We start from the raw sequence: 19375 nt of genomic DNA on the forward strand, positions 1-19375 counted from the left end.
AATTTTTAAAATATATGATTTCTAATTCATAAATAAAGATTTTTTTAACACAAATCCATCATACATATATTATTGTTTTTAAGGAGATAAAAATATTACTCAATAATTGTTCCAATATAGAGCAGGTACAAATGTAATGACCCAAAAAAAGTAATCTATATAAACTTTACTTTTTTTTTAAAAAACTGCACCGAGTTTTATAATTTATTTGAAATTTAGACTCTTAAAAATATTTCATTGTACACGTGTTTCATGGTTTATTAGAATTCACCCTTTAAACTGAAAATAATTTCATAAATATATTTAATAAATATTCGTATAGTTCAAGCCGGTGAAGTTACCCAGTTCGGCTAGTATCTTATTTATTATGAAAAAATAGTCTTATTTTACAGATTTACGCTATATTCCGCATGTAGCAGACCAGGCAGAGGGAATCTATTATTAACACACACCGCTCTTTACTTTCCGCCGAATTATGGTATAATTTTCAATAAATAATTCTGAATTATTTATTGAAGTATCCATAACATATAGGTAATAAATTAAACGTGAAAAAATTAAAATACAATTATGTTAATACTAGGTTTATTTAATTACGCTAATCATATATAAAGGAACTACACGAAAAAATATTATTCTTTGAAAATATTATTTAAATTCACCTCTGCTAACACTTTAGCAGTCACAGATTCTGGGTTCTTCGGGATATGCTTTTCCGTTTGCCTAGACTCACTTCCTACTGCCGTTTGCTTAGCCTCATTTGCTACTGCCGCCACAGATTTCTCAATAATTTCTTCCTCAGAGACTCCTTCAGATTCTAATTGCTCATATTTTTGTATTAGCCTTCTGATTTGAGTCTCCCCAGCTGGACTCATCATATTGACACTTAAACCGTGACCCTTTGAATGAAACTTTCTGTAATCAAAGTAAAATATATATATATCTATTATAATCAACAATTGCCACAAGAAAAATATTTTTAATATAAAATACTTTAAGTATTTATTCAGAGAAATGAGAGACCAATAGTGGCGCAGGGTCACAAGTGTGCGACTGTGAACGCAACAGATTGTCGAAATCCGTTTGATTCTCGAGAAAACTAAATATTTCATATCTTCATTTCTACTCTGTGATACCGAGACAAAGTGCGGCGTTGAGTTCCGCCACTCAACACGCAATGCCTTCAGTATTTGGCAGAAAATGGGGAACAAACAGAGTGTCTTAACACTAGGTTCCTTATGCCTACCCTGATTTGTGTGGGACATAGTGTGAAGCTGAAAATAAAATAGAATAGGTGCTAGATTCAGATGTTATGAAGTTATGAAATATTAATAACCATACGCTCTTATAATATCTTCTTTGTAGAGAATTTGTCTTATTGTTTTTAGTTCTGGCTTTGTTCTTGCAAATTTGGGTTCAACTTTTGGTGGAAATGCCTTGTATACATCAAACCATACAGGTCTGTCGTCTGGTTTCATTGCACCATGTGAGAGAAGACCCTTCACTCTGCAATAAATAGTTGAAAAAATATTTGTTAAAGAAATTGCTTGCCATTTTTTATTTATAATATGAAGTAATTAATAAAAAAAGAACAAACTTCAACCGGATCTCATAATCAGAACCTGACCAGACTTTCATCAAACCACCCTTGAGTGTATCCCTTTCAATAAGAAAAGAATCATTGAAAAAGATTGGCATGATATTGAGTTATTCATCCATTTGTCGAGCACATACTTAATGCAAATTTAAGTCATGTGATTTTCTCTTGGATAACATTGTCAGGAGTAGAGTAAAAAATACAGTCAAATTGCCTCCTCTTTTTACATTCAAGGGTTAGAAAATAGATTCACTGTTATAGTACAGTCAATCTAGGTAAATCCTTGTGCAATATATCCAAAGCTTATAATATATGTATATATATATACTTATTATGTTATATTAAGCATTGTGTAATTTTATTTTTATAATAAATTTGCTATTATAGTTTTTTCTCAAGGGAAGAAGGTTGATTAATAAAAACAATTTCATTAAATTAAGTAGAGTTAAGAGTATTTATTTTTTATTAATAGAATTATAACAAATGGCTTTTCTATTACAGAATGGATTAACATCAAACTACTTTTTTATTTGTAATAATTTTTTTTTATTGAAAATCATTTTGCATAGCTTCAATAAATGTTCTTCGTACGTTTTCCCAGCCACTACGTTTTGTGTCAGCTATTAACTTTTGTTTTAATTTCTTAATATCATCTTCTATTTCATCTCCTAATTTGTCCATCTCAGCTTTTTGATCTGCCTCTGAATCTTTACATCTGTGGAAAAAGCATAACAAATATACTAAATTTACTTTAAAATAAAATTATGTTGTGGTGATGTATCTGCCGAAAAATTCAACAGTTGTCATACATGCAATATCTTGAAAATTGGGTGGAAAATAAAGAATGAAGTCTTAACAATAGGATAAAATTTATCAAATATTTGATATAATACTTACTGTTTTTTAAATGTTGTATGAATTTCTTGTAGTGCCCTAAGTTTTTGTTTATGAGCAGCCGTAGCTTGTTGTATACATTTCATAAAAGCTCCAGTGAGGGTCTCTAACTTTTGTTCATTTTCTTTTAATACATTATAATCAGCCTCCATATTTGTTAAAACCAAAGATAATTTTTTTAACAAATCGTCATTATTATGTGTCCTAGAAATATATTAGATAGTTACTGTAAGAAATACTTTCAATAAAAAGATCTTACTGTATTTGCATATCACAATAATTTGTTACCTGGATGTCAACTGCTTACTCATGACATTCAATATTTTTTGGCGTGATTCTCCACAGACTTCTATTTCTTGATTAACTTTTTTCTTTTTATTTGTATTAGTTTGTTCAACCAAATTAATATTTTCTTCCTCTACTGTTTCTGATTTGCGCTTAGGCTGTTTTTTATTTTTGGGAGATTCATTCAAAAATTGTGACTCATTAATAAAGTCGTTAAAATCTTCAGCAATAAATTTAGGTTTTGTGGATTTCTTGAGAGTTGACATATTTTTTTTAAGAATTTCGCGTAAATATATTATAAGCAAGGAACTTACAAGGAGTGGCACCAAATTTGCACTTAATAAAATATATTATGGCGGATACCAGAAGAATTCTAGAATTAGTTTCCCGGCAAAAATACATTCAAAAATAGAATATCATCCATCGGAAAGAGTATATGGAATTGAGTATTGTTTGTTTGTCGAAGATAAAATAATATAAGGTCGAAAAAAATCTTAAACTAATTGAATCTTACCTAGTAAATATGGTTCCGATCCTTTCTAATCTACTAGTTGCCATTTTAATTTACGAATCACTTAAATAAAAACAAATGTTATAGTTTTAAAATTATAGGTTATAATCTATGACATAAGAAAAGGATATTTATTTTTAAATGTCACTTTATAATTCAAAGTTGTTAATCTGTCAAATGATATTGACAATTTGAAATCATTATAGTAGTGTTACCTTTTTTAAATTTAAATCTTGACTTCACTAGGTCATAATCAATAATGAAGAATTACTATCATAGCCTGTAGATACAACACTTTATCCAACCAAAAACTATACAAAAAATTGTTTTAAAATAATTTAAACTTTTAAAATAACTCTTGAAGCCTGACGAAGACAATATTCAAGGGTGAAATATCGAAGTATTAAATTGATTTAAAAAATCAAACTTTTTGGGTTATAAAATTGATTATTCGATTAATTGACTCCTATTTTAAAACTTCTCATATCCGTCATATTTTATAATTTTGCCGCCTATTTGTATTAAGTGTAGGAAAGTAAATTTTTTAAATTGATATTTAATTTATCATAAATTTTTAAATATACACATACATAATTGAACAAAATAAACCACCAAGATGTCATGGGATAAGTAACCCGTAAGGTAACCCAACCATGTAATACCAAGTAGGTATTATTCCTATACGTGTTTAAGCTACAAAAAATGTAGTAGTGTAATATAAGTACTGGCCATTTATTATATAATATGACTTTAAGACATATGTTATAGACGTTTGTCATTTTTAAATATTATACAAAACAAAAACATAGTAAATCGGACCAGTAGATCCAGATGCATGTTGCAATAATAGTTGAATACCTAAATGTAAAATGAATACGAACGGAGTGTCTTAACTCTGGATTCCCTCTGCCTACCCTGCTGTATGCGGGATTTTTACGGCTACAGCAGATTTAAAAAAAAAGAAATACGCAACTTAATATAATAAGAACAAAGTTATTAAAATTTCAGGCTATCGTGGCACAGTAGCCCAAGCTTAGGAATGTAAACGAAAGGGTTATGGGTTCGATTCCCGCTCTGGTAACGAGGAAAAGCGCTGCGTCGAGGTTCTGCTTGATTGGCGGATTTCTCAAAAAATCGAAGGACAATGCGGGACGGAAGTTTCTTAATGCTAAAATAGTGTCTTAAAACTAGCTTCCCAGGTTAACTCTACCCACCCTACTATGTGTAAGATACAGTATAATGATACAAATTAATGTTACTATTGCATTGCATTTCTAGAATTGAGGAAAAAAAAATAAACGCAAATATTTATTAATATTATATTCATACCAAATAAGTATTATAACATCACAACACAAATTGCATATAATTCAAGGCAATCTTCGAATATAGAAAAGGTAGATATCCATTATATATTTTCATTAAACGATACATACATTTCTATACATTATTTACAAAAATAATTACCTATAAATTTCATGGCTCTTACTCATTAGTGATGATTGGTTTATTTGGATTTATTAATAATCGATATTGATATATCGACGAAATATATGAAAAATAAATTAAAAACCTCAGATATTTCTGTATCATTGAGGCCATTGTTTCTCAAGGGCACAAGCAACTAAGCCCGACGGTTGTGGATTCGATTTCTACTCGGAAGAAAGAAATAATTAACATTTTTATTTCCTCACTATGGTAACCTTGTACCTCGAAAATTTACCGTAAACTGGGGAACGAAAATTCCCTCCGTCTACCCTGGTTATGTGCGTATTTTTTTATAAATTAATATTATTTATGTTTAACTTTATTTGTGTTTTTGTTAGCCTTCTGCTATGATTGCGATCGATGTTTCCTAAAGCACCTCTTGTCGGCCTGACGCGTGAGAATGTCGGAGACGAAGTTTCTATGTTTGAACACGCGGAGAATGTCCTCGCGAGCTTCCTGGATGCCTTCGCATACTATTTTACTTCGTTGTATGTTACCCTGAAAACGGTAAGAAATTATTACAACACCAACAACTGCATAAAAATGTTTTAAAAATCTTAAAATTTTAACCTAATTTTTAAAGCTTAAATAATTTGAGTGTAAATTTTGGTTATGGGTGGTGACTGTCGACTCTCGCTTAATTTATATAATGATTTTCATTTCCTCGCTCTGGTAACAAAACAAGGCGAAGCATTGATTGCCGCCACTCAACAGGGACTGTTTTGGAAATTTGGCGGTGTTCGGGTACGTAGTGTTTTAACACTAGTCTCTCCGCCTTCCCTCTTGCAGTTAGCGGGTTATAAATAAACAGTTTGTAATTATTAAAAACTAACCTTAATAAGTTCTAATAAGGTGTGCTGTAACGTCTGGATCGGTAAGTGAGCGCGTGCAGAGGTCGCTTCCAGAGCACGCAGTATCCCTTCTAATTGTTCACTCACGTCCAATTCTAATGATACCTGAAAAAAAACATATTAGTTGTATTTCAATATTTCTGCTGTGTATTTACAGTAAGGAAAATTTTGTTCATCCTACCCAAAAAATGCATATATAGAAAAAATAATAAATAGACAAATTAAACAATAAAATTAAATAATAAAAGATAAGGTATGTATACTAGATTAGAACAACAAACTCAATACTTAGTGGAGAATACGTTATTCCTTCAATAGTTCATTTCAATTACAAACATGTTATATAGCGCTCTGTGTCACATGCGGAAGACTTAATTAATATTGTAATGTAAATATTTCACCCTCCTACTGCAGCCCTCGTAACTAACACAACACACTCACCAGGTCGTCCATCTGGGCGGTAAGATGGTGCACCTTCCACCCCTCGGCGGCAGCACGCACATGGCGCTGCGCGGCAAGCGCGGCCAGGTCGCGGCTGCGGGGCGCCTCGCGCCGCCGCACGTCCGCCGGCCGGGCGAAGTGCCGCGCCGTGCCGCGCCAGCCGCATACGTACGACGACGAGAGCGATGGACCTGTATTATATGTATATTAAAATAAATAAACATCTGTCCAAATTTCACGTTTCATCAGCGGTTACGGCTGGGCGTGCGTCTTACCTCAGTCAGTGGGAACATGTCCTTTTATATACACAGAGTGGAAGCGTTAGCGCTCCTTTTACGGGAACAGCATATAGATGGTAAAATATTTCAAAACCATACCTAAACAAATTAATCAAGACACCTCAACAGTTTAGACGTAGGATTTTTTTTTTCATTTATATAATAATTAAATTAGTAATTAAAGTGGCGCTGACAAAAGCACTCTGTATATACTATAAGGAATTAAATTAAGATTGAATGGTTTAAAAAAGTACATAACGAAAAACGGATTTAGCATATTTAGGGTCAGTTTTACTACCGTCTGATAAAGTCCCGGATAGACTTATCTGCCAGACAAGCTACAATTTGTGGTTTCACAGGTCTCAAATAACAATACATTGATTATAGTTGATACAATTCATCCCTCCGTGACACATCCATTTCAATTTTACATATTTATTTCTAGTTTAAAAATATAAAAAATAGTTATTTAATATTTTCATCCTATGTCTATGAGGAAGCATTAATTACTAGATTACTATCTGAGACTTTGTTTGAAAGCGGTGAAACTGGCTCCCTATACTTTAAGCAGACCGATCGAGTACCGGCCCGGTCATTCAGATAATAAATTTGGAGGAGTGTCTGGACACTAGCGTCCCCCTGCCTACCCTGCTATAAGCGGGACACAACAGGAAACTAAATTATACATACGCTTAGGCAATGGCGTAATGGCAACTACTGGAGGCGGTGACGGAGGCGCATCTTCTGCAGGGAACTCATATTGCCTAATTTCATTAATTAATCTGTAACATAACATTTTTATAGAAATAAATAACAATAAGTATAATTTGGTAATAAATAATTCCTTGCTGTCGTAACGAGATAAACAACACAAAGCCAAAAAAATAATAAATTCTGCTATCAATTCTAAAAAAGGGAACAACAAGTGTTATATTGACAACACTCTAATCTATACTAATATAATAAAGCGGAAGAGTTTGTTTGTTTGTTTGTTTGTTTGTTTGTTTGTTTAAACGCTAAGATCTCTGGATCTACTGGTCCAATTTACTATGTTTTTGTGTTGTATGAAAGCTGCATTCTTCAGAAGTGCTATAGGCTAAATAACATTACATTACACATATATACTAATATATTAAAATACTTTCTAATTTGACATGCAATTTATTCTGCCATGTTAATAACAATCGTCGTTGCTAAGCACCGGTTTGCAAAGTTTCTTTGTTGTTTTAAGAAAACGTCACCCAAAATGAAATATATTATATAATATTTAATAAATATTCTTATAGTTCAAGCAGGCGTAGCCGCGTCCGGGTCCACTAGTTATTTATACATAGAAAAATGTTTTCTAAAAGTAAAATCTATTTCTGAGATTAATCAAAAAATTTAAACATAAAAACATATGACAATTGTTTTTTACTCAAAAACACGTTGTATCTACGTTTTTTTGTTCTTTTTTTAAAGCCACATATTTAACCATTCTTATACAGTGATAGTGTTTACTTTCACTTTTAATAAATCGTAAATAAAATAAAATATTACTAATTAAATTCATGACGCTGCCATCAGTACAAGAGCTGAAAAGCCGAAAACTCGTTCCCAAAAAGCAATATAAACCTAAACCTATAATATAACACTTACGTTTGCTTCCTGGGCTTCTTCCTCGGCGACAAATCCTGTTCAGGCACTGGCGGGTCCGGGTCCAAATCGGGCGCGGGGGATGACGGGGCCGAGATGGTCGTGGACCCGGAGCCGGGGGCCAGCTCTGCCCGCGGCACGTCCTCCCAGCCCGCGCCCGCGTGGCCCGTGTACACCTGGCCTATAGACGTGTTCATGTTGCCCACGCCCACTATTGTTGTTACCGTGTTGAGTGCGGATGCGGGTTTTGTTGGCGATCTGGATACAAATAATAATAGTAATAACGATAAAGGAGCCGTTTGTAGCGCTGAAGCACATGGAATTCCCAGCTGGGGCAATGAAATATTTAATATTTTCATTTCCTGGCTATGTTACCAGAGTCAAAGCGCGGCGTTGAGTAATCACTAAACACCCAATGCCTCAAGCGTTCAACAGAAAGTGGAGTACAGAAGTATTTTAACTGGGAGGGAGTATCTTAGCACTGGATTTTCAGATTTCCTCTGGCTACGTTATTATGTTCGGGATACAATGTAAAGTTAAAAAACCCAATAAGCCTAATAAGATCTTTGATTTACTACACATTTTCAATGAAACCCATTAACTGGCTTACATTTATTTTGTAGTATATTCAAAGCACCAGTATGGTGCCAAAAAATGTGTAATATTAAATTTACGCAATTAATCAGGTTAGTTCCGCCACCGACGCTTAAATGTTGCCTCGTTACTAGAACAAAGAAGTAAAAATATTAAATATTTCCTTCCCCCGAATGGGGATCCAACCCAGAACCGTCAAGTTTACAATCGTACACATGTACTCCTGCGCTGTTATTTATATAAATGTCTAATATAAAAACTTGCATAATTAACTTACCCATCAACCTCGCGTTTCCTTAATATCGAAGGTCTTGCCACGAGAGGCGATTGCACAGATGTCGGCTGCTGGCGTGTATCTGTAGTTTGCGTGGTCACTATATTTGCTGTTGAAACAAAAGTGAATATTTCTTAATTTCACGTTGTCTCACGCAAATACCACGGCAGGTGGAGGGAACCTAGTGTTAAGAAATTTTGTTCTAGAACCACAGCCTAATTTTGCGACACATTGCGGTTATATGGCGGAGGTCAACGCCGCGTTTTGTTATGTTTTCAGAGCGAGCAAAAGAAAATCATTCAAAAAACCCAGAACCGTCGCCTGTATAATAATATTTTGAGCCACTGACCCTCGTAGTATGTCATAATTTTATATTATAAACTAAGATATGAAGAAAACAATTAAACTACCTGTTTTATTTACGACAAATAGTCTAGTAGTTAAACAATACTTAATAAATAAATAAAAAAACAAACATACATTGTGAAGGCGTATGAACGTGGGCGTAGGTGGTAATAGGACGGAGCTGTTGTATCTGGGCGTGCTGCAGGCCCTGTGGGTGGTGCGCGCGCGGCACCTCGTAATACAACTGGGGAGGCGCGCTGTTCCCCACGCCCCTCACGCCCACGCTGGCCACGCCTACCACCTAGAGAAAATAAGATTTTGTATTTTTTTCTGTGTACATTTCTAATGTGTTATTCCACACCTAGAAAAGAAAAATACTTATTAAGAAAACGTATAAAAATTTTGGACTGTAAAAAACGTAAAAAAAATGATATGTTTTCTTAATAAATAGCACTTTATTTTTTTCAACTTTATGCTGGACACAGCAGGCTACCGAAAACGTATAATGTATATTTTTTAAAAAATTGTTTGTTGCTGTTGCTGTTGTTAGTCGAATTGTCTGTGTTTTTATGCACGCTAATCTGAGAAAGGGCTTGACTGATTTAAATGTAGTGTTCACTATTGTAGTTTGGCAAAATTTCTATAATTCATAAATAAATATTTAATTGTGTAGTATTTTATATATTAGAATTTTTGTGTTTTTTCATTTAATTTTAATTCAAATATTTCAAGATCACCTTCGTCGGCTGATAATTCCTTTGAAGAAGCGGCAATGGTCGCGACGTGAGCACAGGAGGCGTGGGCGTGGGCGCGCGCGGCGTCACACCGCGTACCGTACTCGATATTACACAACTCGCTGAAATAACAATATTAAAAAAATATATATTTAAAAAGGTCTGGATGAGGCCGTCGAGGCGTAGGGGCACATGCGTTGGTCTGTAAACGCGATGGTTTCTAAGAAACCTAATACGAGAAATAGAAATTTAAAAAAAAATCCCACCACTCAACAGGTAATGCCTCAAGAATTTGGAGGAGGTGGGAAATGAAGTGTTTTAACACTTTTTTTTTAATAAAATACCTTTCAAAAAACCAAATACTTGAACCAGATCCTCATATAGCAGATTAGGCAGAGGAAGCTTCTTAAAAAAAGTGGTGGATACAAGTAGAAAGCTGATTTTGACATTGACTTAACAAAATAAATTAAAAATAACTGTAATACTTTTTAGATAAACTGAAGCACTTGACTATTTTTTATACATGTACAAGTTACAATATGAAATGCACAATGAAATTGTAGAATTTCATTGTGCACTCTATTCAAAACATCATTAATATTAATAAGCCATGGGACTGTAAAGAAATCAAACATGGGATTAATTCCCATTGGGGGAAATGAATTATTTTATATACTCTCTGAGTTAACAAGACAAAATGTGGCTTTGAGTTTCATTACTCAGTGCACAATATCTCAAATATTTACAGAGAAGTGAGGAAGTTTAACACTAGGTTCCCACAACCCTACTTGTAGGATATAAGTATTTATATAGACAAAAAATTACATACAGCTTAAAACAGTACTAGAGGCCAATGTAACAATGGTAGAATGTGGTGCCGTTTGAGGGGCGGGAGATGTAGAGGCCTGGGGCTGAGCGGGCGGCGTGGGGACGGACGGCGCGCGCGGTGCAGGCGAGCGAGCCCTGCACCCATACACTAGAGCGCGCCCCCGACCTCCCCTTGTGCTGTTCGACCAGCCACCACCTTAAATTTACATACATATGAAATTTAATTTATAATAATAGAATTTTGTAAGGACTTTTGAATAGTCAAAACATAGTTTAATCACAGCAGGGAAGTAACAATTTTTTAAGCAGTATTTTCTTTTGGCATTTTAATAACAAGATGTCTCAATTAATTCACTTCATAGTGTAAATTAACATAATATAAAGTAGGTAAAGTATTGTATATAATTGATCTGTCTTAGTATGAGTTTAATTTAACAGTTTTCATACATTGTAAAAAATATATATATTATTAACATTTTTATTTTTCAGTTTTTACAGTAAATGTATGTTATTAAATTATATTTTACATATGAGCCAGTTATAAAATAAAATTAAAAAGTAAATAATTATTTTTAACAATATTTAAATGGTATCTATTGTAAAGAAAAGTATGTTGATACCTTGATTAGATATTGGTTGAGGATTAGTAACAGGTCTTATAGCAAGTGACGCCCCTGCTGCTAGACCACGAGGAACATGGCTAGTGACTCCCTTGCTCACCAACACACCTCCAGTATTAGTGACATTCATGTTAGATAATACTGTAAACAAGAAAGTATAAGAATTAATTAATATACAGTTGCAGTACAAGTGAAAATAAAAAAATATCTATAACAAGAGAAAATAACAATCAAACATTTTCTGTCTTTTGTTTTTTGTAGGCATAGGAAACCTAGGGATAATTCAATATGTTTAAGACACTGTATGGTAAGCAGTGAAACTCAATGCTGCACTTATTTACTACCCAAACATTATTATATAGTATTGCATATGTATATACACAATGAAATTAAGAAAGGAAGATAATTTACTCACCTGGACGAGTGGTTTGCTGTGGCATAGGTGGCAGTACTCTAACACTAGGTGGCAAAGTACGAACTGAAGAACTGACCACTAAATTGCCCGAACCGCTGACTAAACCACCCACATTGAGTAATTGTGCATTATTTCCAGCAGTAGTAATACTAGTTTGCACATTATTTGTTATAGCATTGTTTGCATTAGTTACTTGAGCAGATAATTGAGTACCTTGACTTATTATCTGAGTACCAGGACTTAGAATCTGACCGGTTGAAATTAGTTGCGATTGTGATATTATTTGTGAATTTTGTCCTAGTAGCTGAGACCCCTGGCTCACTATCTGTGTCCCCTGCAAAATTGGTGATCCGCTTATAATCATTTGGGGCTAAAAAAGGAAAAAAAATGTGTGCAACTAGATGTTTGATTTAAATTTTTATTATGTATTTTTAAACGATACAATGTACATATATTTACAATATACTAAGTATTGCAAGTTTTAATGACACTGAGGCTTGGCATTAAATTATAATTTTTACATATCTGAGAATGAATATTTTTTAAATGTAGTAAAAAATATAATATGTAAGGAAATGTAAAACACTTCAAAATGTACAACTTTATAGGATATACAAAAGATGTTAACCTGAGACGCGACGCCTGAAGAGATTATTTGTGCTGCTGTACGCATCAAGCCCATAGATCCCGTCCCGCCATGAGTTATAATTTGGCTGTTGCTGGTAGTTTTAGTTTGTCCTGGTATTAAATGAGCCATTTTCACTTCGCTATTAGATATGCCTTTAACTATAGTAATTTTTTGAGGAGCCAAGTCAATAGGATACATTTTTCCAGTTGTGACCGATCTATCATTTTCTAAATTGTTAGTCATTTTTATATTCCAGAGAAAAGATATTACTGAGATTGCATTTTATTTCATAAAACACTTTTTACTTTTATTAATAAAGAAATAACTTTTTCTTCCTTATACAAATCCCTGAAATTTATAAAAATTCGAACTTTCTTTGAAATTGACGGACCCAAATAAAGCCTTTTAACTTTCAATTCTAAGGTAGATAAAAAATAACTCTATAATAGACAAATTAGCGTTGAACCTATAGACTACAGAGAGAGCGTTAACTTTGTCTTAGGAGGTAAAAATACTGTGACAGATACTGCTCAAAAATTAATAAACAAAGCAAATGTTTTTGTCTATGATACCATAACCATGGCGGGTTACGTAGGTGATGATGATTTTTCTGATGAAAATATTCTAAAGTTTAACAATGAAAGACGAAGTAGTAAGCAATGGGTTAAACTGAATGTAGGTGGAACTTGTTTCTTAACTACAAAGACAACTTTATGTAGGGACCCAAACTCATTTCTTTATCGATTAGTTCAAGAGGACAGTGACTTAATTTCAGATAGGGTGAGTAAGGAATTTATGTTATTCGTTCGATATCTTTGTTAAAATCATTAATATCTTGATTAACGTAATAAAAATATATAAATTCATTTACAGGACGAAACAGGCGCTTATTTAATAGATAGAGATCCTACGTATTTCTCACCAGTGCTCAATTACCTTCGACATGGTAAACTTGTAATAAATAATGATATAGCAGAGGAAGGAGTTTTAGAAGAAGCTGAATTTTATAATATTACAGAGCTTATAAGATTAGTAAAAGAGAGAATATGTTTAAGAGAAAGAAGGCCTCTCAAAGATTCCAAAAAACATGTTTATAGAGTATTACAATTTCATGAAGAAGAGCTGACACAAATGGTATCCACAATGTCAGATGGCTGGAAGTTTGAGCAGTTAATAAATATTGGATCTCAATATAACTATGGTACTGAAGAACATGCAGAATTTCTTTGTGTTGTTAGTAGAGAATGTGGCAGCTCCTTAAACAGTAATGACATAGAGCCAACAGATCGTGCAAAAGTATTACAACAAAAGGGCTCGAGGATGTGAAGTTACCTCAAACCTTATATCTGATGTTTTTTGAGACTTTTGTGTGAAATGTGTATATACATATTTTGTAGTGTGAAGTTTGTTACTCTGTTCTATAATTCCAAGTTAAATGTAATTCTTTAAATCCACTCATTTTAAAATTAGTCCTGTTAGGCCAAAATGGTGGTAATCGATATTTTAATATTTTCTAATATGCCTGGAATATGTTCATAAATACTCAGGTTTATGGTAGAAAAATGCTAGTTTTCATTTCATCATATATAAAAGTAATTGAAGAGATAATAAGTACTTTTTGTGATAGTGAACATTACAGTTTAAAACATATATAAGTATTTTATTTTTGATTACAAGTAGCTGATTTGCATTTATAGTAGCAATGGTTAAATTATACAATGAGAAATTATAGCTTAGGATTGTTTTTACTTTTTTAACATAAATAAAATAAAATCCTGTTGTTTAAAACTTTATTTCACTGATAAAGAATTGACTGAAACAATTATTTATTTGACACACTTAATAGTTATTTACTATGTTAATTTCATAATTAATATATAAATCTGTAACACAATGTTTTTTAAAAAAATAAAGTCTAAGAGCTATTTAAAACTTATGTCATTAAATTATACAATTTATTATAAAATATTGTATTCAACTGCATTAAATACAAGTTAACATGGAGTACCTACATTAGATACTCTTATGTATACATTAGATTAATATATCAAAATACAGATTTATTCATTCACACATATAAGGCAATGGGGTTTTTATTATTATTATGTATTATTCTAATTTAATTATATAAGAGTAACAAATTATTTTTGCCTAGCACCAGTCTGCCATGTATGTAAAATCAGAAAATAGTTTGTGATCTGCATTGCTAAGTGGACGTGGTTCCTTAGGTGGTGTCAATACTGCAGCTTCAGATGTGAATTCACTGTCAAAGTTACTGACATCTTCCAAATTATTTATTGTTGGCACAAATGGTGGTTTCACTTTACGGAGTAATAATTGTTCCCAGTCTACATTTCGGAAGAATGCTTGCTTTTTAACATCCTCTGCATCTCTTTCTGAAGAACCTAAACGTCTTTCAGGATTTTTTCGTAATAAGCGACGCATCAATGCAATCGATTCTAGAGATAAAGTTCTGGGATAACGAACTTCATCATTGACAATTGAATCAAACACTTCTCCTTCATCTTCACCGGGAAATGGAGACTCTCCAACAAGCATTTCGAAAATTAAAACTCCAAGACCCCACCAATCTACTGCTCTAGTATATGAAGTTTCTGTTAATACTTCTGGGGCGAGAAATTCAGGTGTACCACAAAATGTGCCAGTGCGGTCTCCCCAGCCCATTCCCTCTTTACATAAACCAAAATCAGCAATTTTAACATATCCTTCGGTATCAAGAAGCAAGTTATCTAATTTTAAATCTCTATAAATTATGTTATTTTCATGTAAATACTGTAAACCTAACACTACACAAGCTGCATAAAATACTGCTCTTGGCTCTGTAAAAACATCTGCATGTATATGCATCATAAGATCTCCTCCTGCTGCATATTCCATAACAAAACACACATGTTGGTCAGTTTGGAAACATGCAAATAAATTAACCAAAAATGGATGTCTTATGGCATTAGCTACCTCAAATATTCGTTTTTCTGACAAGAGTGAGTCAACTTCATCTCTAGCAATAATATCACCTTTCTTTAAAGCTTTTATTGCAAAATACTCATTAGTGGGTCTATACTGAGCAAGGATTACTTTGCCAAAATGACCTCGTCCTAAAACACTCAACAGCCGGAAGCAGTTCATTGACATTTCACCTGATTGCCGCCGAGAATCTGTTTCTTTACCAAGTGTTTCTATAACTGAAGATGATCGTGATGAAGAAATTCTCATGTTACTTGTAATCTCCACAATTTGATCTTCATTGCTGGGAAATTCAAGAACTAGCTTGGGTGATGGGGAGGGTGGATACTCGACGAGTGGAGTGTTGCATGAAGATGAGTGAGGCTCTTTAGCAATATAACTATCTCTAGTGTAAGAATCCTCCAGAAATGCAAACGCTTCTTGAAGTTCCTTTTCCATTCTAAGAGTGGAAACATTGGGGGGTGGATGAATAGGTAAAGTCGGTTTCTGAGGTGGAACTATTGGCACTGGTGGTGGGGGAGCGGACGGTAGTCCCAATGGTCGCACACCTGCCATTCCAATAAGTGTAGCATGAGGATTCTCAACATCCTTATTGTCAGGTTCAAAGTGATGTTGAGGTTGAATATGTGCACTTTGAATATTTTGAATAGATGGCGAAGAACGTTTTAAAAGCCTGCCTAGAACAACAGCAGGTATGTGCATCTCTCCATATGATGGTCGAGGAATATTTTTGCCTTGTTGTTTGAATATTTTGCGCTGCCGTTGCAGTTTTGGCTTTCTGGATATAATGGGGTTTAAAAATTTTATTTCAGCAAACAAAAGTCCTTGAGGTTCTAATTCAAGCGCCATGCCATGTCGAATGTCATCAATAAATTCTTCTAGTTTCAGAAATTTTACAGCACACAATCCACGCCAGTCTTTCCAATGGATGCCAATTTCAAGTTCTCGTGATTTATCCAGCTTTATAGTGAATCTGAAAATATAAAAATAAAAAATATTAAGCAATTGATAAATAGCCTAGTTTGAGACCAATCATGGCGCAGGGGCACACAGTGTGTTTTTAAAACCGACGCGCGATGTTACGCTGGTTGTAAGTTCGATTTTCACTCGAGGAAATGAAATATTTCTTTAAATTTATATTTTAATTTTTTTAGCTCTGGTGTAGAGGCAAAACGCGCCGTTGAATTACCACCACCACGTTGAATTGCCACCACTTAACACGCAATGTCTGCAGAATTCGGCGGAAAGTGGGAAGCGTAATGTCTCAATACTAGGTTTCCGCGGTATCCGGGCCTACAACGACCCTACTGTGTACGGGATAGTGTGAAGCTGTTTTTTTATTTTGATAAATAGTAAATCGTAAATATAATCTAGGGGGAGACTTCTGTTAACCTTCGCAAAAACAGTATCAACGATACTGAAACTTCTTTACGTAAAAGCATGAAGACCGCCCAGAGAGTGTTTAAGAAGGGGTTGGTGACAGTGGATGAGGTGAAAAAGGTAGCATTAGGAGACTGTAGTGTCTGGCCCTCTGATCCCTTTAACTACCCCGTGGGGGATACAAGGGGAAGCTAAGTTAAGTTTCAAATATAATCTATTGATTGTAAAAATATTCAGAAAGTGTACACTTTAATTGCTTATTTATATTACACTTTGCATATTTAATATTGAGCTTAAGTTTATCAATCCACTTTTTAAACTTAACATGTCTTTTACATATGTAGTATATATGAAGTAGAATAATACAATCTAGTTTTATTCAATTTTCATTGAATAATTTTAAGTTTGTTGTTTGTTTAAAAAAATGTTTGTTGTTCAAATGTTGTTTCCAATTTTGAACCCACAACTATATTGTTATAAATTTCTTTATAGGTACAAAGTACCTATTATGTGAATATGTAAGAATGTCTATACATAGAAAATTAATAGAACTCAGAGTAACAACATTCTTAGTCATATAATAAATATGTTAACACAGCCTAATGATAAGATAATATGTATGATTAATCATATATGAAAAGTGTATGTTAGATTAATGGAAAGGGTATGTAAAATTAAAACAATATTATAAATAAATATGTGATGTGAAAAAATTACAAGACAGTATCCCTTGTGGAAAAACATTGTACTAAAATGACTACTAAAATTTCTAGGAAATTACATTAAGATAAAAACCTTATCTGATGATGAACTAATAGTATACTCCCTCAGTGGATTAATCATGAATCAAACCCATTTCCCATTTTTTTTAAGAGCTCCACATTCTATCCTGCATGTAGCAATTTAGAAATAGGGAAACACTTTGTTACCCATATTTTAAGATTGTATGTGTCGAGTGCTTTGTCTTTTTACCAGAAGAAGGAATTGAAAATAATATTTTATTCTGATTAGGACTTAAACACACAACTATTGTTTACAGTCAGATGCTGAGCTACTGTGCTTATATAATTTAAACTCATATTTGTTATGATTTCACTACAAGTGCACATGCATAATTGCTATGATAAAATTACCCTAACCAATAATTTATATAATCAAATAGTTTACCTTTGATCCCAAGCCTGTTGAGAGCAAGGTCTCCAACTAGTTTGGGCCACAGTATGATTGTCCAATTTCATAACAGCCATAATTTCATTGCTTGTGTCCTCTTTAATGCTATATGTATATTTCATAGAATTACGTATAGTAACTCCTTTAACAAAAGATTTTAAATCAGATGGGCTAGCAAGAGGATCCCTACGTGTACGTCCAGGCACATCTTCTAATAGATCTTGGCAACCCATCAATCTAACCTCTAAGGTACCAGTAACTTGAACACAAGGGCTTATCATTGGGGCAGGAGAAATAAATAAATTTCTTGGCCCACTAGCCCCAGTTAAACTAACATATCCAGGACTTGATCCAGTGCTTCTCAATTCATGGCCTAATTCGATAAATGCAGCGCTTTCGGCAGGAAGTTCTTGGCGACGCATATCTAATGACTTGCGGAGTAAGTCTAGCTTTTGGGTTGACTCAAGTAAGCTAGTCTGGGCTTCTTGTAATGCTTTTTTGTCAGTCACTTTTTTATCACTCTGTAAAAGTCTTATGGCATTCTTAGAACCCTCTACAACAGCTGCCTCAATTCGAAGACGATTTCTAAGTTCTGCAATTCTTTCATCAAGTAAAGGATCAACACCACTCATGTCTGTATTTCGGCCATCTCCATTAGATCCCGCATTATCTCCTTTTTGTTGTTTACTTAATTTTGAAATACGTAATTTTAAATATTCAATTTTGGCTTTTGAATCTGCTAGCATCTGATGAGCTTCAGCAAGAAGTTTCTTGTCTCGAGACTGATTACTGCTGCTTATGCTCTGAATCATATTTTCAGCGCCTTGTTTTACTTTTAATTCAATATTTAACTGTTTTTCTAGGGAAGCCAACTTTCGATCAGTTGTACCTTCGCCCAGCTGACGTTGTTGTTGTGCCGCTTCAGAAGCCAAAATAATTTCTTCATCGTAAGACAAATCTTCTGGTGAAGTTGGTGTCGACTGACCGCGTGACAAAAGAAGTTGTGATTCTAATTCCTGCAAGTCAGACTTGAGCTCGTTCAATTTCAAGTTTGCTTTTTTTACGAGATTTGCTACATCAGCCAGCGATCTTCTATCGGTAGATACTTCGCGTAATTTTTCGGCACCTTCCTTTATTTTGAGTTCTTTACGTATCTCTCTACGTATGACATCCTTGAGTTCTTCCAACTTAGACGGCAATGCTATTTCTGGAATACATTCAGTTTTAATTCCATACTTGACACCCAGCTCGAAGAGGACAGGGTGTCGAATATAATCACTGTGGTAATAACCTGGGTCTGCCATAATTGAGGATGCACAGTCTAACGTCAGTTAACCATAATTATGTGAGAAAATATCACTAATATTGCTTTTTGATCACAAACCGAAAGTGCAGTTATAACTAATTATACATATAATTTGT

The 19375-nt window shown here is 33.7% G+C and overlaps 4 protein-coding genes across 7 annotated transcripts; 1 reads left to right on the plus strand and 3 right to left on the minus strand.

The window, feature by feature from the left end:
- Positions 1-568: 568 nt before the first annotated feature.
- mRpS23 (mitochondrial ribosomal protein S23) lies at positions 569-3479 on the minus strand. Of its 3 annotated transcripts, none has more exons than XM_085198482.1 (3): positions 3291-3462; positions 1342-1506; positions 569-915 (listed from the first exon to the last, which is right to left on the minus strand). In XM_085198482.1, exons 1-3 carry the CDS (start codon positions 3332-3334, stop codon positions 633-635), a joined length of 492 nt encoding a protein of 163 aa, XP_085054608.1. In that variant the 5' UTR covers positions 3335-3462; the 3' UTR covers positions 569-632. The 3 variants fall into 3 exon arrangements, with proteins under 3 accessions (XP_085054608.1, XP_085054607.1, XP_085054609.1); XM_085198481.1 differs by lacking the exons at positions 569-915; positions 1342-1506; positions 3291-3462 and adding exons at positions 1522-2312; positions 2495-2695; positions 2780-3284; XM_085198483.1 differs by lacking the exons at positions 569-915; positions 1342-1506 and adding exons at positions 1989-2312; positions 2495-2695 and having other exon boundaries at positions 3291-3479.
- Positions 3480-4592: 1113 nt separating this feature from the next.
- On the minus strand, positions 4593-12856 carry Sap130 (Sin3A-associated protein 130). Of its 2 annotated transcripts, none has more exons than XM_085198491.1 (12): positions 12419-12856; positions 11791-12124; positions 11376-11516; positions 10757-10951; positions 9931-10049; positions 9329-9494; positions 8852-8957; positions 7984-8238; positions 7036-7127; positions 6068-6258; positions 5609-5731; positions 4593-5273 (listed from the first exon to the last, which is right to left on the minus strand). In XM_085198491.1, the coding sequence occupies exons 1-12, from the start codon at positions 12659-12661 to the stop codon at positions 5121-5123; spliced, it is 2118 nt and encodes a 705-aa protein (XP_085054617.1). In that variant the 5' UTR covers positions 12662-12856; the 3' UTR covers positions 4593-5120. The 2 variants fall into 2 exon arrangements, with proteins under 2 accessions (XP_085054617.1, XP_085054616.1); XM_085198490.1 differs by having other exon boundaries at positions 11791-12160.
- Positions 12857-12954: 98 nt separating this feature from the next.
- inc (BTB/POZ domain-containing protein inc) lies at positions 12955-14206 on the plus strand. Its single transcript, XM_085198493.1, has 2 exons — positions 12955-13198; positions 13292-14206. The coding sequence occupies exons 1-2, from the start codon at positions 12998-13000 to the stop codon at positions 13742-13744; spliced, it is 654 nt and encodes a 217-aa protein (XP_085054619.1). The 5' UTR covers positions 12955-12997; the 3' UTR covers positions 13745-14206.
- Pkn (serine/threonine-protein kinase N) lies at positions 14195-19257 on the minus strand. Its single transcript, XM_085198488.1, has 2 exons — positions 17951-19257; positions 14195-16376 (listed from the first exon to the last, which is right to left on the minus strand). The coding sequence occupies exons 1-2, from the start codon at positions 19255-19257 to the stop codon at positions 14570-14572; spliced, it is 3114 nt and encodes a 1037-aa protein (XP_085054614.1). The 3' UTR covers positions 14195-14569.
- Positions 19258-19375: the final 118 nt, after the last annotated feature.

Source organism: Heliconius melpomene, chromosome 15 (genome assembly GCF_056956725.1).
Source record: "Heliconius melpomene rosina isolate 202511_hmr_F chromosome 15, ASM5695672v1, whole genome shotgun sequence".
In the NCBI taxonomy this organism is placed as follows: Eukaryota; Metazoa; Arthropoda; class Insecta; order Lepidoptera; family Nymphalidae; genus Heliconius; species Heliconius melpomene.

What these genes read in the sequence shown, in the direction of transcription:
- mRpS23 (XM_085198481.1), bottom strand. Translation starts at nt 3,042, where the DNA reads ATGTCAACTCTCAAGAAATCCACAAAACCTAAATTTATTGCTGAAGAT. An exon ending in AGTAAGCAGTTGACATCCAG is followed by an intron (nt 2,696 to 2,779) that starts GTAACAAATTAT and finishes ATATATTTCTAG; the next exon opens with GACACATAATAATGACGATT. An exon ending in CATACAACATTTAAAAAACA is followed by an intron (nt 2,313 to 2,494) that starts GTAAGTATTATA and finishes CTTTTTCCACAG; the next exon opens with ATGTAAAGATTCAGAGGCAG.
- Sap130 (XM_085198490.1), bottom strand. Translation starts at nt 12,661, where the DNA reads ATGACTAACAATTTAGAAAATGATAGATCGGTCACAACTGGAAAAATG. An exon ending in TCAACCAATATCTAATCAAG is followed by an intron (nt 10,952 to 11,375) that starts GTATCAACATAC and finishes TGTAAATTTAAG; the next exon opens with GTGGTGGCTGGTCGAACAGC. An exon ending in CCGCCCAGATGGACGACCTG is followed by an intron (nt 5,732 to 6,067) that starts GTGAGTGTGTTG and finishes GTTTTTTTTCAG; the next exon opens with GTATCATTAGAATTGGACGT.
- inc (XM_085198493.1), top strand. Translation starts at nt 12,998, where the DNA reads ATGGCGGGTTACGTAGGTGATGATGATTTTTCTGATGAAAATATTCTA. An exon ending in GTGACTTAATTTCAGATAGG is followed by an intron (nt 13,199 to 13,291) that starts GTGAGTAAGGAA and finishes ATTCATTTACAG; the next exon opens with GACGAAACAGGCGCTTATTT.
- Pkn (XM_085198488.1), bottom strand. Translation starts at nt 19,257, where the DNA reads ATGGCAGACCCAGGTTATTACCACAGTGATTATATTCGACACCCTGTC. An exon ending in CAACAGGCTTGGGATCAAAG is followed by an intron (nt 16,377 to 17,950) that starts GTAAACTATTTG and finishes TTATATTTTCAG; the next exon opens with ATTCACTATAAAGCTGGATA.